The 17,390-nt window shown below is 35.7% G+C and overlaps 1 protein-coding gene across 16 annotated transcripts in view; it reads left to right on the top strand.

The window, feature by feature from the left end:
• Positions 1 to 15,827, top strand: part of ikzf2 (IKAROS family zinc finger 2) — a 215,828-nt gene extending 200,001 nt beyond the window's left edge. For all 16 annotated transcript variants that reach the window (XM_055638288.1, XM_055638294.1, XM_055638286.1 and 13 more), the window contains 3 exons: positions 5,520 to 5,654; positions 7,932 to 8,060; positions 13,320 to 15,827. In XM_055638288.1, coding sequence (XP_055494263.1) covers positions 5,520 to 5,654; positions 7,932 to 8,060; positions 13,320 to 14,050 — 995 coding nt within the window. In that variant the 3' untranslated portion in view covers positions 14,051 to 15,827. The remainder of the gene's footprint in view (positions 1 to 5,519; positions 5,655 to 7,931; positions 8,061 to 13,319) is intronic.
• Positions 15,828 to 17,390: the final 1,563 nt, after the last annotated feature.

Here is a 17,390-nt window from a genome sequence, read left to right as displayed (position 1 = left end):
GGATAGCTTTGCACCTGCCAAACAGCAGCTCTGTAATTTTTAATGCCAGAGTTATTCTTATTTAAAACCCAGTTCCATTTAAAATAACTTCTGCCAGCATTATGTTTGATTCAACATATTTGCATCTGGTTATTTCTGAAAACTTTTGGGAATCACTTGAACATTCTACAGTGCAGCAGACTACACTTCCATGCCACTTTAATAAGTTTGCTGAATTAAAGGATAATACTGTAACACACCAAAATATAGGTCTTGTTAGTCCAGTTGGGTACATACCATGGATTCTTATGAAAATTATTTAAAATAAATAAATAAATGCACCTATCAATTTAATGGAATCTGCTAATAGGTTTTGATGAAAATCAAAAAGTCAAAACATTAGATGCAAGATATCTTTAAAAAAAAGCAGAAAACATTGTTTCTCTTCTCACAGGCTCCATCTGTGAGAAGAGAAACGGATTTTCAGGTCTTCTTCTTCTTATCGCGTCCACACCCAAGATTAGAAGTTGTTCAGCCAGAGCTGAACACACTTCTTTGCATCTGCATACAAAAGTGTCTGTCTTGCGCTTCTTGTGCGTGGTGGTGGAAAGATTGGTGAAAACAGAGCCGCGATGTGAACGCTCTTTCCTTGGCCCCATGTTTCAGGTTGAAGACCCTTTGATTGAACTGGGATGTAGAGAAAGTAACCACATTAAGCTGAGGAAGGGGAGATATCTCCAATAGGGTATAAACAGTAGCCATGGGGATGAGATATGACAAAGTGTTATCTGGCCATTGAGTGGATGGGAACTTTAGAGAGTGTGAACATAAACAAAAGACCATAGAAAAAGAAATGTGGGAATTACAAACTGCAGAGTGGGAAGATGTGCCTGCCTGCCTGGCAGCAAATGCCCCCAGTTTCAAAGGGAATAAAGTAGGCAAGAAAAATAAACAGGCTGAGTCAATGTCATAAATGGACCTCATACAGACAGAAATCACGTTACCTGAAGTTGTAGAATTCAATATTGAGTCTGGAAGCCTGCAATACACCTCAATGGAAGAAAACTTGCATTGGGCCTCATTTTAACCATGCAGGAGATCACAGGTCAGAGTAGGAGTGGGATGGAGAATTAAAGTGGCAGATAATAAGAAGTCATGGTTCCCTAGAGTGGTGAGTCAGGTGAGCAGTGTGGTGAAGAAGGCATTTAACATTCCTAGCTTCATTGGGAAGTGTTATGTGCACTAATGCACCCGTATAAGTTGTTGGAGAGACCACACTTGGAGTACTGTGTGGTTTCTGGTCACTCTGCTACAAAAAGGATGTAATTAAGTTGGAAAGCGTGCAGACAAGATTCGCTAGATGTAACCAGGCTTGAATAATGAATCTTTGGATGAAATGTAATGGTAACTTTCTGCCAATTTTTTTTCCTCCGTGCTACTAAATAAGCAATAATACTTTTGAGAACAGTATGTTCTCAAAAGTAAATTCTCACTTGATTGTGCAATGATGGAAAAGTAGCAAAATAAGCTATGTAGTTCATCAAAACAAGGCAAAGTATTTTTTTCTTCAGTCACCACATCATTTTTGCATATCTTATATTGGCTTATTAGGTTTTAATAAAAATCAGTTTTATTAAAACCCAACAACTGCATGTTTGCGCATCATCTCTGCACAGGTTGAAGTGTAGCACTGGTTGGAAAAAGTAAAAAATATTAGAAAAAACATTTCACAATACATTTTTATATCACCATCATGTGATTTGATTGAAATCTTTGCTATTTTAGTTTTGCTGTCCATTTAGTAAATTGTTTCACATTTAAAAGTAAGGGTGATGAATTCTGTATGCTCTATGATTTCTGCTTACATCGGGATTGCTCGAAAATAGTAAAATCCAACCCATTACTATAATGGCACAATTAAACAAAATACATTAAATATTTCCTGTTGGGCTGAAAATAGTTGACATTTATTCTTTTAACATGGAATTGTTGATTATTAGTAATGCAGATTTAACAGGAGAGGCCAAGGAAAAATGTCTCTAAGTGGTGGAATGTGTAGTATGTTCTAATTATTTTATGGATATACCAGCAACATTGACTTCTAAAAGAATTCTTCATTTGACTCCTATGGGACATGCAAGTTGATTCAAGGTTACAGCCCCATTGGCAGAAGGCTATAACTAAAATTGTGCCACATTTTCTGCATTACAAATTCCTCGCTTGACTATAAAGTGTTTTGTCGGTGTCCTGAGATTGCAAATGTCATTATGTAAGTCCAAGTCTGTCTTTTTAATAGCAGTTCTGCATGGAACATATTACTAATAATGTCCCATGGATTGCTTATGACGCATGTACTCTCGCAGATAGAATGCTACTAGATAGGAGTTTTATTAATTTTGTAATATTTAAAAAAATATTCTAGAATTACTGTAGTTAATGACTTTGTTCATTACAGTGTGTAATGTAAAATATTAAAAAGGTGATTCATTGAATACTGAATCTGCTGGTGATTCTGGTATTAAAAGAATTAACCAACAAATTATGCTATCATTACAAGACGCTGTGCACTAAGTATTGCTTGTTTATTAACATCTGCCGTAATACAACGAGGATGCATATGCCCCACTTGTTTATGCAACAAAACTTTCACTTGGGAAATAAACCCCCAAGTCACACAGTATCCTGACTTGAGAATATATATATTTTTTTATTGTTCTAAATCTTGGAACTTGTTCTTCAATCACTTTGTGGATGTATCTCAGCAGAAGGAATGTAGTGGTTTAAGAAGCTATATCATGACGACCTTCTCAAAGGCAATTAGGGACATTTATATTTGTGACACATATCCGTTGTCTAGCTCAGGAAATATAAAAGCTAATGGTTACATTAAACTAACCATAACCATTCAGGGAATCTAAGGCACTCCTCTTTTTCTAGGTCAGAAGTCATTTAAGATGTTATAGTCAATTGTCCCTCCCATGCAATTTCTACATTGCTGTTGGTGTTATTAGGGGTCCACCTAGCTTTCAACTATCTCCCAATCAATTCCTCCTCCAACTAACCGATTATCTTCCTCGACAACCCATTCCCTTTCCCCACTACAAATGATAATTTCCCTTAAGGGAAGCACCCCCTTTTCAAGCATGATCTCTAAAGTGAACCATTCTGATCTTCCCAGCCACCTTTCACTTTAATCACCTTCATAATCAATGTTACACATGAGCGGACAGGCAATTATCTCCCTCATTAGTGACAAGCTATTTGTAGATTAATGAAAGTATGATTATAATTTTTATGCATGGTTTTAAGGTTCTAAAATGCACATCTATCAGTCCACGAGGACATAAAACATTATGGATTTCTGATCTGAACTCAATCAGTATTTGTTGAATATTATAAATACACGTTACCTTTACTAACATGAACTTGTCAAAATAATTATCCAACTTCTACTTCGTAAACTTGAGTATTCCTTATAATTCAGAAAACGTTGATACACACTTATACATAAGTGTACACAGCATTGTATCATAATTTTAAAAGTTGCTTCTAATATATTTATTTGTTTACAAATTTATTTGTTACAAATGATCTTACTGTTATTTTCTGACACTTGTTTTGTAGAATCAGGTATGAATGTTTGCTTCTTGACATCATTCCATAAACCTAAGGTTAATATATAATGCTGTATATACTAATGTTCATTAATTTCAGCATGTTAATATTTATTCTTACACAGTATACTTTGTTTTGTGACCTTATGTGTTCTTTAGCATTTAATATTCGTGGCTTTATAATATTCATTTTTAATTTTATAAGCACGGTTTATGGCAGCAAATGGTTTTTAACTTTTACATTCACTCTATCCCAAAATCTCCTATGCTGTATGTCGTGTATATATATATATATGTATATATGTCACAGAACTAATATACAGCTCTGGGTTGGGTTATACAGCTCTAGAATGGGTTAGCCCAGGATGTTATCATTTGCAGATTTTAACACTTTTATTTCATATAGGAAATAATAATGAATGTGGCTGCGGTACTTTCCATTTGTTAGACTTATTCTTTTGCACATAGATAGAAATGTCATATGTTGATATTTTTATTTTATTTTAGATGTAATAGGAGTAAAAATGCAAGAGATGTGTCCTGTTCTGCACAGTGGTGTTGATAGATTTTTGCTAATTAAAGATACCAAGGGATGTAGCACAGTACTAAAAGTTCACTTAATAACAGTATAATGTGATGGAAAAATAAACAAACCAAAATTTAAAAAAAAGAAGTGCATACTTCCCACTGTGATCCTGCATTGAAAGGGTAACAATTTGGACTAATGCATAATGTTACAATAATCTTTAAATGACACACTCTCCATATTTTAAAGCAGAGAACAATAGACATAAATGTTTCCCCAACAAATGGAAAATAATCAAATATATTACTCAAAATATATTCATGAAAAGAAGATGCTTCAAACAATTGAATATTTATCAATTGAGACCTGAGAAACTTACATAACATTTACAAGAAAATCATAAGAGAATCATTCTCATAAATATTGTAGAAGTAAACAGGAAATTAGATTTACGCAATCAGGTATATAATCATGAAGACCCCCAAATGCCTTTGTGGGAAGAATACATGGAATAATGGAAACCTTCAAGAATATTAGTTTAACAAACTTTCCAAGTAATAAGCAGCAGTTTTAATGTATTCATTTAACATATGCAAGTAAGCTTAATCACGGCATATGCTACTAATATATTACAACAAATACATTTTGATTACAAAACTTTCTTAAAATAGCTGTGATAAAATTGCAAAATAGTTCAAAATAAGAATTATAATTAACAGTAAATCAGTGTCTCTGCCAAAAGTGATATTCTCATCTAGGAACATTGAGCTTAATCGCCTAGAAAAAAATGCAGACATTTTGTGTAAATCTTAATACTGAATAGTTTAAAGATAGTGTAAGAAAAGTCTTGGCCTGTACGGAACCAGTTTCTTTAGAATCATGTCACCTTTTTTATAATCAATAATGTTAATAAATTAGATTGGCTGCTAGATTTGGACTTCGACGTAATTTAATTGTTTTTTCCACCAAACATTTGTGTAGTTCCAGGAACAATTAATGCATTGTGCATTAATATTGAAAAATAATGTAATGATTTGTAAATCCATATGTAACTTTAATTTTTCCAATAATGAGGATGGAAATAACGGTAGTTTCTCATCATTTGTTTACTTTCATGTAATACAATAAGAATATAGACACAATTAATCAGTAAAATTCCCAGTGATGATATCTAATAATATTTAACTCTGGTGATTTTCTCATAGCAAGTATTTTTGTAATGGTTTCAAGAAAATTGCATGAGTAATACAAATTTTTCAATATATTATTGCTGTTAAATAAACAAGTGTCGACTGAATCCTTTCTTAAAGGGCACAATTTCCTTTGAAATGCCTTTGCCGTTTGTTGAAAGTGATTGTTATGTTAATAATGATGTAACTAGAATATAATTCCTTTCACAGTAGGTAAACCTCACAAGTGCAACTATTGTGGTAGAAGCTACAAACAGCGCAGTTCACTGGAGGAGCATAAAGAACGCTGCCACAATTACCTGCAGAACACCGGCATGGAGGCTGCACAGCCCATGAATCACCAGGGTGGGTGGGATGATGTGGAGTTCCAGTTTGTAGTGACTCCTTCATGATTTTACCTTGAGGATGTGTGTTTTTGTATCTTGATAGTATGTACAGATTAGATATTACTAACTGTGCTCCCCAGAATAACCAACCAATGCAATTAGTCTTATTATCAAAATTACTACAATTAAAAGGAACTCGTAAAACAGAGTTATCCTGACATGGGCATAGAATGACTTCACATACTATATTTTCCTACTAGGTGTATTTTTCTGATTGAATATTTACATGAGGAAGATTTACATTAGATACATTTAGAGGAAAATGCCTAAATGTGTTTATATTTAAATTATTATGCTAAAGTTTTTTATCAGCTGACATAAGTCTGTGTTTGTAGAAGTAGGCTGAATGTTATTTTTCCATTGTGCCAAATATACAAATGGAAAACCTAAAAAAAGTACATCAATTAAAACCATTTTTCCATCGTAAGATTTAATAAATGTTTTAGACTACCAGCCTACAGATTTCCTTCAAGCTACAGATTCACTAAATTATAACTAGGGAGTGTATTTTTTTTATAACACCTATCAGTAGTCATTTTATAGCCCACAGATAGTTGTCAAATTCCAGTGTCTGATTTGACATAGACAAATGATTTTTATTGCTTTCTTATTATTTAAAAACAAGATTAAACCTCTTCAGAAATATATTAGAGAATTCCTGACCACACGTTCAAAATACGTTGCTTGCATTTCAAATCTGTTACGATATTAAATTAATTATGGTGCAGCAAAGAGAAAGGAATAGGACATACTGGTAACATAAGGTGAAGGACAGTGGAAAAAGGATATTGTGGGACATAAACAGTCTGTTATTTAAATTTTATTTAATTTTGCATTAAATCATCAAATAAAAGCTGGGAAAAGTTTATGTTATTTAGAGTTCAAAGTTAATTTAGAATTTATTGTCCATTACAAAACCAGTGCTGAGTTATATCTTTAGCAGTTTTTAATGCTAATTTAGTTCACAAAAGGAGGTTCACATTACAGTTAGTAATAAAGTCTCCTCCACTCACACATATACTACAGTGGTAATTGGTGCACCGTACAGTCCTTAAATCAAAGTTTTATCATTATATATTTGACTCCTACCACATTTTTGTAAGTATAATTTTACCTTTTATAACATTTCACTATTGGTGGGAAAAAAATCACTTATAATGCCACCTAAGAAAGAGAGTGGGAGCTGCTTAGGATTTAACAGTAGTCCAGAGACATTTTCAGATTTTTCCAGCCCTAATTGAGCGACACTAAACATTTTCATTACTGGTTTGGCATCAATTTTTGATGTATAACTAACAACAATTCTACAATATTTGAATGGGTATATCTTTTATTGGTCTGTAATATTAGTACGTAATATTTTTTATTACTTGGCCTAACAATATTATTTACGTTTCAATTTGTGAAGTTTTTCTAACTTCGTACCTTTAGAAATAAAATTAGGAGGAATTTATTTTGCCAGAGGGTGAATAATCTGTGGAATTCATTGCCACAACTGGCTGTGGAGGCCAAGTCTTTCAGTATTTTTAAAACGGAGATTGACAGGTTCTTGATTAGTAAGAGTTGCAAAGGTTATAGGGAGAAGGTAGGTGAATGAGGTTGAGAGGGAAAGAGAGATCGGCCATGTTTGAATGGTAGAGGAGACGATGGGCCGAATGGCCTAATTCTACTCCTATGACATGAGCTAACAAGGTAAAAGATTAAAATATATTTAACTTAGATAAATGAAGCAAGGGTGAAGCATTTAAAAAAAATCTGTTTCTTATTGAGTAAGCATTAGTTGATTTATATCTATTGTTGGACACAATGTGAAATCCACAAAGTTTTGGCCAAATATATTTGACTAAACATTAAACTTTAGCCAAAAACATTTTTTTTTCCCAGTACTAATATCTTCTAATTTTACATGATGGAAAATCATGGGGAATCATTTAGTATAACCCAACATATCCAGATCTCAATTTAGATGCAGATCATCTGAAAACCTTCAATAGTTCAGCAGATATCACCATTAATACTCTCTTAAGGTGTTTCAATACTCCTGATATGTGGATCTTATTGTTCTCAGTGAATGTAGCACATGCTCCAGAAGATTGCTTTTGGATGAGTTCTAATAACTTAATTCCATTGTTTTTAAAATAATTAAATAGGACAAAGTATGATGCCGTATTTGAGAATGAAATGTCTTACAGAATCGTGTGTTCTCTTTTTGAATATTCTGTGTTCCATTCAGTAGATGATTACAAGGATCACGATACAGCAGCAGACCACATTCCCCTGATGCAGTTTGAGAGACCGGCAGTGATAGAGAGGCTGGCAAGCAATATGGGAAAACGTAAAAGCTCCACACCTCAAAAATTTGTTGGTGAGGTTTGCCATCTTTCTTTGTTATTAGGTATTGCATTGTTGTTAATGCTGCCTTTTCAAATAACCATATTCCAAAATTAAGACACGTGAAATGGAATGTAAGGACAAACTATAGAATAAATCTGATTTATCATGAAATGCTATAAATTTGAACAATATTATTGAATGCAAGTATTTAAACAAACATTAGTCTTGTAATCACCATTATCACTATAATATTGATAATAGCTGATTCACCCCATTTTACTGCTATGAAGTATGGGATTTATGGAACAGTTAAGATGCTTGGCTGTTGCAATGGAGCTGGGTTTTATTTGCCTCATTACCTGTAGGTCATTTTTCAAGTCCGAGCTATGAAGAGGTAGATTAACTGGATATTCTTTGAGGTAAATTATAGGCCAGCTACCAAAGAAAATGTCATAAATTTGTCTAGACCTAGAAACCTTGAATCGTGAAAGGTTTGGATAGAGTGGATAACGAGGGAAACACATTCTGTAAATGGGCCGGATGGTTTGGAGTTTGTAAAATGTGTGCAGGATAGTTTTTTGCAGCAATACATAGAGGTACCTACTAGAGGAGGGGCAGTGCTGGACCTCCTGTTAGGAAATGAGACGGGACAGGTGGCGGAGGTATGCGTTGGGGAGCATTTCGGGTCCAGTGATCACAATACCATTAGTTTCAATATAATTATGGAGAAGGTCAGAACTGGACCTAGGGTTGAGATTTTTGATTGGAGAAAGGCTAACTTTGATGAGATGCGAGATGATTTAAAAGGAGTGAACTGGGACATTTTGTTTTATGGGAAGGATGTAGAAGAGAAATGGAGGACATTTAAAGGGGAAATTTTAAGAGTACAGAATCTTTATGTTCCTGTTCGGTTGAAAGGAAACAATAAAAATTGGAAAGAGCCCTGGTTTTCAAGGGAAATTGGACATCTTGTTCGGAAAAAGAGGGAGATCTACAATAATTATAGGCAGCATGAAGTAAATGAGGTGCTTGTGGAGTATAAGGAATGTAAAAAGAATCTTAAGAAAGAAATTAGAAAAGCTAAAAGAAGATATGAGGTTGCTTTGTAAGGTGAAAGTAAATCCAAAGGGTTTCTACAGATATATTAATAGCAAAAGGATAACGAGGGATAAAATTGGTCCTTTGGAGAGACAGAGTGGGCAGCTATCTGCAGAGCCAAAAGAGATGGGGGAGATATTGAACAATTTATTTTCTTCGGTATTCACCAAGGAGAAGGATATTGAATTATGTGAGGTAAGGGAAACAAGTAGAGTAGCTATGGATACTATGAGTTTCAAAGTAAAAGAAGTACTGACACTTTTGAAAAATATAAAAGTGGATAAGTTTCCAGGTCCTGACATTATATTCCCTAGGACATTGAGGGAAGTTAGTGTAGAAATAGCCGGGGCTATGACAGAAATATTTCAAATGTCATTAGAAACGGGAATAGTCCCCGAGGATTGGCGTACTGCGCATGTTGTTCCATTGTTTAAAAAGGGTTCTAACAGTAAAGCTAGCAATTATAGACCTGTTAGTTTGATTTCAGTGGTGGGCAAATTAATGGAAAAGATACTTAGAGATAATATATATAAGCATCTGGATAAACAGGGTCTGATTAGGAACAGTCAACATGGATTTGTGCCTGGAAGGTCATGTTTGACTAATCTTCTTGAATTTTTTGAAGAGGTTACTAGGGAAATTGACGAGGGTAAAGCACTGGATGTTGTCTATATGGACTTTAGTAAGGCCCTTGACAAGGTTCCTCATGGAAGGTTGGTTAAGAAGGTTAAACTGTTGGGTATAAATGCAGGAATAGCAAGATGGATTCAACAGTGGCTGAATGGGAGAAGCCAGAGGGTAATGGTGGATGGCTGTTGTCGGGTTGGAGGCAGGTGACTAGTGGGGTGCCTCAGGGATCTGTGTTGGGTCCTTTGTTGTTTGTCATGTACATCAATGATCTGGATGAAGGGGTGGTAAATTGGATTAGTAAGTATGCAGATGATACCAAGATAGGGGGTGTTGTGGATAATGAAGAGGATTTCCAAAGTCTACAGAGTGATTTAGGCCATTTGGAAAAATGGGCTGAAAGATGGCAGATGGAGTTTAATGCTGATAAATGTGAGATGCTACACCTTGGCAGGACAAATCAAAATAGGACGTACATGGTAAATGGTAGGGAATTGAAGAATACAGTTGAACAGAGGGATCTGGGAATAACCGTGCATAGTTCCTTGAAGGTGGAATCTCATATAGATAGGGTGGTAAAGAAAGCTTTTGGTATGCTGGCCTTTATAAATCAGAGCATTGAGTATAGAAGCTGGGATGTAATGTTAAAATTGTACAAGGCATTGGCGAGACCAAATCTGGAGTATGGTGTACAATTTTGGTCGTCCAATTATAGGAAGGATGTCAACAAAATAGAGAGAGTACAGAGGAGATTTACTAGAAGGTTGCCTGGGTTTCAATAACTAAGTTACAGAGATAGGTTGAATAAGTTAGGTCTTTATTCTCTGGTGCAGAAGGTTAAGGGGGGACTTGATAGAGGTCTTTAAAATGATGAGAGGGATAGACAGAGTTGATGAGGACAAGCTTTTCCCTTTGAGAATAGGGAAGATTCAAACAAGAGGACATGACTTCAGAATTAAGGGACAGAAGTTTAGGGGTAACATGAGGGGGAACATCTTTACTCAGAGAGTGGTAGCGGTGTGGAATGAGCTTCCAGTGGAAGTGGTGGAGGCAGGTTCGTTGGTATCATTTAAAAATAAATTGGATAGGCATATGGATGAGAAGAGAATGGAGGGTTATGGTATGAGTGCAGGCAGGTGGGACTAAGGGAAAAAAAGTTGTTCGGCACGGACTTGTAGGACCGAGATGGCCTGTTTCCGTGCTGTAATTGTTATATGGTTATACGTTATATGGTTATATGAAGAGGATGTTTCTACTCATGGGAGAGTCTAGGGGACCAGAGGTTGTAGCAGAATAATAGGTACTTTAGGAAGGAGATGAGAAGAAATTTCTTTAGTCAGAGGGTCGTAAATCTGTGGAATTCATTGCCACAAAAGGCTGTAGAGGCAAAGTCCATGGATATTTTTAAGGCTGAGATATATATATATATATATAGATTCTTGATTAGTACGGATGTCAGGGGTTATGCGGAGAAGGCATGAGAATGGAGTTGAGGGGGAGAGTTAGATCAGCCATGATTGAATGGTGGAGTAGAGTTGATGGGCCGAATGGCCTAATTCTGCTCCTATCACCATGAAACGGACCAGATTTATATAAAGTAAAAAAAATTAGTTGCAATTGACTGACTTTTTCACTCTTCTAACGCTTTTTAGACTGATATGATATTTTTGCGCATGTGTGCATTTGGCTTGCATTAATCACGTGGCCATCTTACACATTCCATACATTATTATAGATCCAAAGCAACCATGTAATAGAACCAATTAGAAATCTGGAAATATGTTCTTATTAAAACAAAAATTAAGTTTATTTTTTGTTATTGTTTCAGTGATTGCACCCTTGCCTTTGAATTGCGGAATGATGAATACAGGTCCATTAATATAATGGACTACTTTATGAAGGCTTGGTTCTCAAGTATTGCATTGAAGTGTATTAAATTGTCAAAGGTGCATTCTGTCAGTTGAGATATTAAACTGAGGCCCATCAAATTATCATATGAACATTAAAAAATCCCATGGTACAATTTGAGAAAGAGCAGAAAGTTATGGTTTCGCTGTTCACAGCTCACCTTGTCAGAACCACCACAATGTCATTGGTACCAAAGCATTTTCTGTATTTATAGCCCTGCTCTGGATAAAAGTCTAGTGAACATTGCATCGCTCCTCTCTTCATACCACCCCAGATTCATTTATGGATAGTCAGACCCAGACTGTCAAGTTGCATTGGCCATTTCAGTTGGTGAAGTTAAGATGATAAAGTCAGGAGTCTAATACAGGGCCATCCTAAAGCCACTCTGTTGTATCATGCTTAGCTTCACATTGCACATGTTGTACCAAGTTTTGGGTGTTATTGAGGCCTCCCTCTAGATAATTCATGTTAGTCACATTTGAACTATTAGCTGATAGTCTGTGATTTAAAATTTTGGAAGTAGAACTGAATATTATTCTTTATAATTATGATTCTACTTTTTCTTGTGCAGTAGTCAAGTTGTTGCATTTATTGTCATATGCACAGTACGGTAAGGTACAGGTACAATGACAAATCTTACTTGTAACAACATCAAAGGCACATAGACTTAGACATGCACATACAAACTAATAATACATGAATTATACATGAATTACACATAACATTTCTAAAAGACAGAAGCCTATAAAAAAGAACATAATTAAAACATAATTAGAAAAAACAAGTCCATAATAGTACAAGAGATGGATCATAGTGTTCTGTTGTCGAGGTAGGATTAAGTTGTATAGGTTGGTTCAAGAACCTGATCGTTATAGAAAAGTAGGTGTTCCTGAACCTGGTGACGTGAAATTTCTGTTCTTCCTGCCCCAGGTTGGGCAAGAGAACATGGCTCAGATGGTGAGTGTCTTTGATGATAGATGCTGCCTTCTTGAGGCAGCACCTCGCAGACACGAGGTGTATACCCTTGAACCGGATTGAGTTCACACCACTCAGTAGCTTCCTACATTCCAGTGTGTTGGAGTTGCCATGCCAGACCATAATACAACCAGTTAGGATACTTCCGTAAAAGTGTGTTGGAGTATTCTGAGATGTACTGAATCTCTTTATACTTCTAAGATAGCAAAGGTGCCTGGGCACCTTCTTTGTAATGGTATCTATGGCTGGGCCCAGGACAGGTCATCGTAGATGTTAACAGTCAGGAATTTGAGGCTGCCAACTATCTCCACCAGCAATTTAGCAATGAAAACTGGTACTTGGTCTCCCGACTTCCCTTTTATGTAGTCAACACTCACTTCCATAGTCTTGTTCATGCTGAGTGAGAGGCTGTTGTTGCAGCACCACTCAACAAGCTGTCTATCTCTTTCCTGTACTCTAATTCATCACCATCAGTTAGTTGGCCAACCACAGCGGTGTTGTTGATGAATTTATAAATGGCATTAGAGCTGAACGTAGCCACGCAGTCATGTGTGTACAAAGAGTAGAGCGGGAGGCAAAGCATGCAGCCTTGGGGTGCACCTCTGTTAATAAATATTTCTGAGAATTATATTTATGTTATATGTAAAAGGTTTGTTCACTTACCTGCATTGTATTTTTCTAGGTGAAAAGTTCATGCGTTTGAATTATCCAGACATCAATTGTAATATGAACTTGAATTATGAGAAAGAGGCAGAGTTCATGCATTCACACATGATGGATCAAGCTATCAATAATGCAATTACATACCTTGGGGCTGAATCCCTCAGACCGCTAATGCAACATCAGCCAAGTTCAATGGCAGAAGTGGTTCCGGTTTTGAATTCAGTCTATTCTCAGATATACCATCCAACAAGGCTTGAAAGGCCAAGCAGCAGGGAAATAACAGAAAGCCACGAAAATACAGTGGATGGCCCAATCTCTCTTATAAGAGCAAAAAATCCAACAACAGAAAGAGTAATGTCTCCAAGTAACAGTTGTCTCGATTCTACTGATACAGAGAGCAGCCATGATGATCGAAGTGCTCAACAACACCTCGGAGTACCAGCCTTGACTCCTCAGAGCAAACGAAGTCCAGCCTACTCAAAAGAGGAAACAAAGGCTCTGGAAGCCACAAAGGTTTTGTCTCATACCTCTAAAGAGATATATAGAGTCTTCAGTGAAGAGGGTGAGCAGATTAGGGCTTTCAAGTGCGAGCACTGTCGTGTACTGTTTCTAGATCATGTTATGTACACCATCCACATGGGCTGCCATGGTTTCAGAGACCCATTTGAGTGCAACATTTGTGGCTACAGAAGCCATGATCGCTATGAATTCTCATCGCACATTGTTCGTGGAGAACACACATTCCACTAGGCCTTGAGCTTCTAGGACAGTGATGAAGAACTGTTTTTGAAGTCCCACATTGACATGACTGAAAGGCAGAAGTGGCCTGGTGACAGACAATTTGCCTGTTTTTTACTATCTATGGACCAAGAATATACTGCAATGAGTATATTCCACTCATTTACCGTAATATTGTTCTTTCATTTATATATGACATTGTGGGAATTAAAATTAGCCTTTAGTTTGAAATGAAATAAGTTGTCAGTCATGTCATCTTCAAAACTTTGTATCATTCATCTCGGTCATTGCGTAGGTGCAACTGTGATAAGCTAATGATCGACTCGTATATAGAATTTCAGTAATAAAATAAAGAATGATGCAGGGTCAAGGGTCAACTATGTCTCAAACAATACTGCACTTCCTTAATTGCTAAATGGAGTAAGGATAGAAGATTAATACTTTCTAGCCTTTCATAATTGTATTGTCCATTTGAGACATTCACTCAATGAAGGGAGGAACAGCAGAACAGAACTAAGCACTTATGATTTTTTATATACTTGCAATGATGACCAACAATTGGAAAGGAACAACGTAAATCTGAAAAGAAAAAGTGTGTGATTAAAGTACATTTATTCAATAGTTCAACGTTATTCCCGTGATGTCACTCCCTTTTTGACTATTATAGTCTTAACTTGTTGATTCCTTTTCTGCATTTTACAAGAAAGAGATGAATGATATAGTGCTAGTCAGATGTCAAGTCTGACAACCTGTTTTGTGGCACTTGCTCCTTGAATAAAGAATACCTCTTACAATTAGATTGCTTGTTGAAGGGGGAACAAAATTAGGACCAAACTATGCACTTACTGGAAATTTTCATAACGTACTGGAGACTGTTGTTAATTTCTGAACATATAGCAACAAGGGAAGGATGTATTAAAAACTGAAACTGTGATCATATAACTGATTGTGAAGCACTGTCAGTTTTGAACCAGACTCACTTCCTGTTTCATGTAGCATTTCTAATCTGGGACAAGTGTCCCTGTCCTAAATCCTCGGGCTTTTTTGTTGCTGAAGCATTAGGTATAAGCTGTTTACATATTTTTGTACTAAAGTGTAGTTTTATACATGAAAATGCTTGAAAAATAAAAGGTACATTAGCTTTGTAGTGCATTTGCTACTGGAATCGGATAACTGGAACCTCTTCCTTGGTTTGTTTAATGGTGGCAACATATGCTGGGTTTTTCAGTGTGAAACTCTGGATGTACATTTTCCTTTTAACCTACCTTTGTAAGAAGACTGAAACTGTAACCTTTTATGCAATTATTTAGAAAGTTTCAGCATTGACAATAATAGTATGTTTTAAATCTTTTGAAATGTCAATTCTGATGTTAAGCATTGGCAGCAGCTATTCGTAGCCCAAGATTAATTCTGAAGGCTTTCCCTCTTAACGTCTTGTGACTCAGAGGTGTAGGGATCACAAGAGTCCATAACAGACTCTCCAAACTTGAACCGGTTATAATATACAAATGAATGCAGTTTGCAAGTGCAATACTCTTTTTTTTTCTTGAATTGTATATTGTATTTTCTCAATTTAGAAAATAGTTTATGTAAATGTTTTTGAAATACATTAACTGATTCTTAAGACTTTGTTGAAAACCCCTGTTACTGTGATCTAAATAACATGGCTTGTTTTAAAAAAACAAAAAAAGTTGCAGAATCTTTGTTAATATTTTTTTAGGAAAACTACTGTAAGGTTTGTACTGTCTGAGTGCGCAAATACTGAAATAAATTTAGGGAACCTCAGGAATGAATTGTGTGTGGCGTTTCACTCTCAATCTCTTTACTTGTTTGGAAAGATTAATTTCAAGAGCTTTTTACATTAAAATGAAATTAACATTTTTTGCATTTGTTACACCTAAAGGTAATTATCACACAAGGACAAAAATGAAAAGGATTTTTTTTATTTTTTATTTTTGCAATGCCAAATTTATTTTTAAAGTGATTTGCTTTCAATGAAATTAAAATGTAAGTAATGGGCATCAGGAGATATCTATTAGAGTTCATAAGACTAAACATAAATTGCAAATTTTAAGACTAAACTGGAAACATATTCAAGTAAGAATAATAATGCTTACAAAACCTATGAATTTGAAGGAATTTAAAAGCATATTAGCAAAACTAGTTTGAGGACTAAATTAACTCAGTTCCAATGTTATTAAATAGCAGTTTTGGAATTATTTTGGATATTTAGGAATATTTCATTATATTTATTTCAGTAATAGTAAGTTTGCAAAACAAAGTATTTAATCTATTATTGAAACACAACGTGCCAGAGGAACTCAGTGAGTTAGGCAGCATCTGTGGAGGACATGGACAAGCGACGTTTCGGATCAGAACCCTTTTATTGTCAAAAAAATGTTGCAGAATCTTAATTTTCTTTCAGGCGAAATTACTGTAAGGTTTATACTGTCTGAATGCATAAGTACTAAAATATATTTAGGGCGCATTAAAATGTATTAACTGTATCCATGTATCTCAGATGAGTGTAAAGTATAAATGTACTTGCATTTGTTAATTGTCTTCCATTCTAGAGATTGATTCCATGCCAGTAACAAATTACTGAAATCACTGGCATATCCAACTTATTTATTTTATGTTGTTGCAGTGCCTTGGAATTTATCATTATGTACAAGTGAAGAGGCATATGGGCATCAGTACATCAACCATCTAGAGCGTTGCAGCATGAGCGTTTATCGGCACTGGGTCTGTACTCGCTAGAGTTTAGATGAATGAGGGCGGACCTCATTGAAACATACAGAATAGTGAAAGACTTGAATAGCGTGGATGTGGGGAGGATGTTTCCACTGGTGGGAGAGTCTAGAACTAAAGGTCATAGCCTCAGAATTAAAGGATGTTAAGGATATTAGGAGAAATATCTTTAGTCAGAGGGTGGTGAATCTGTAGAATGATTTGCCCCAGAAGGCTGTGGAGGCCAAGTCAGTGGATATTTTTAAAGCAGAGATAGATAAATTCTTGAGACAGGTGTCGGAGGTTATGGGAAGAAGGCAGGAAAATTGGAACAGCCATGATTGAATGGCAGAGTAGACTTGATGGGCTGAATGGCCTAATTCTACTATTCCTTATGATCTTCCAAGTTGGTTTGCAGGATTACGCCAGTGACAAATACATATCCAGACTGCACAATTAGCATGGTCATTTTGGTCACCCCACACCAAATTCTCAGCATACTCAAACACTGAAATTAGCACTGAAAAGTCAATAGCTAGATGTAAGAAGTTGCTATTGGTACATAAGCATCTAACGTCGGCACAAGGCATCAAATCTCTGTTGTTACCATCCTATGAACTCC

This window comes from Leucoraja erinacea, chromosome 7 (genome assembly GCF_028641065.1).
Source record: "Leucoraja erinacea ecotype New England chromosome 7, Leri_hhj_1, whole genome shotgun sequence".
Taxonomy (NCBI): Eukaryota; Metazoa; Chordata; class Chondrichthyes; order Rajiformes; family Rajidae; genus Leucoraja; species Leucoraja erinaceus.
Note: the sequence above shows the minus strand (reverse complement) of the source record. Positions and strands in the feature narration are given on the sequence as shown.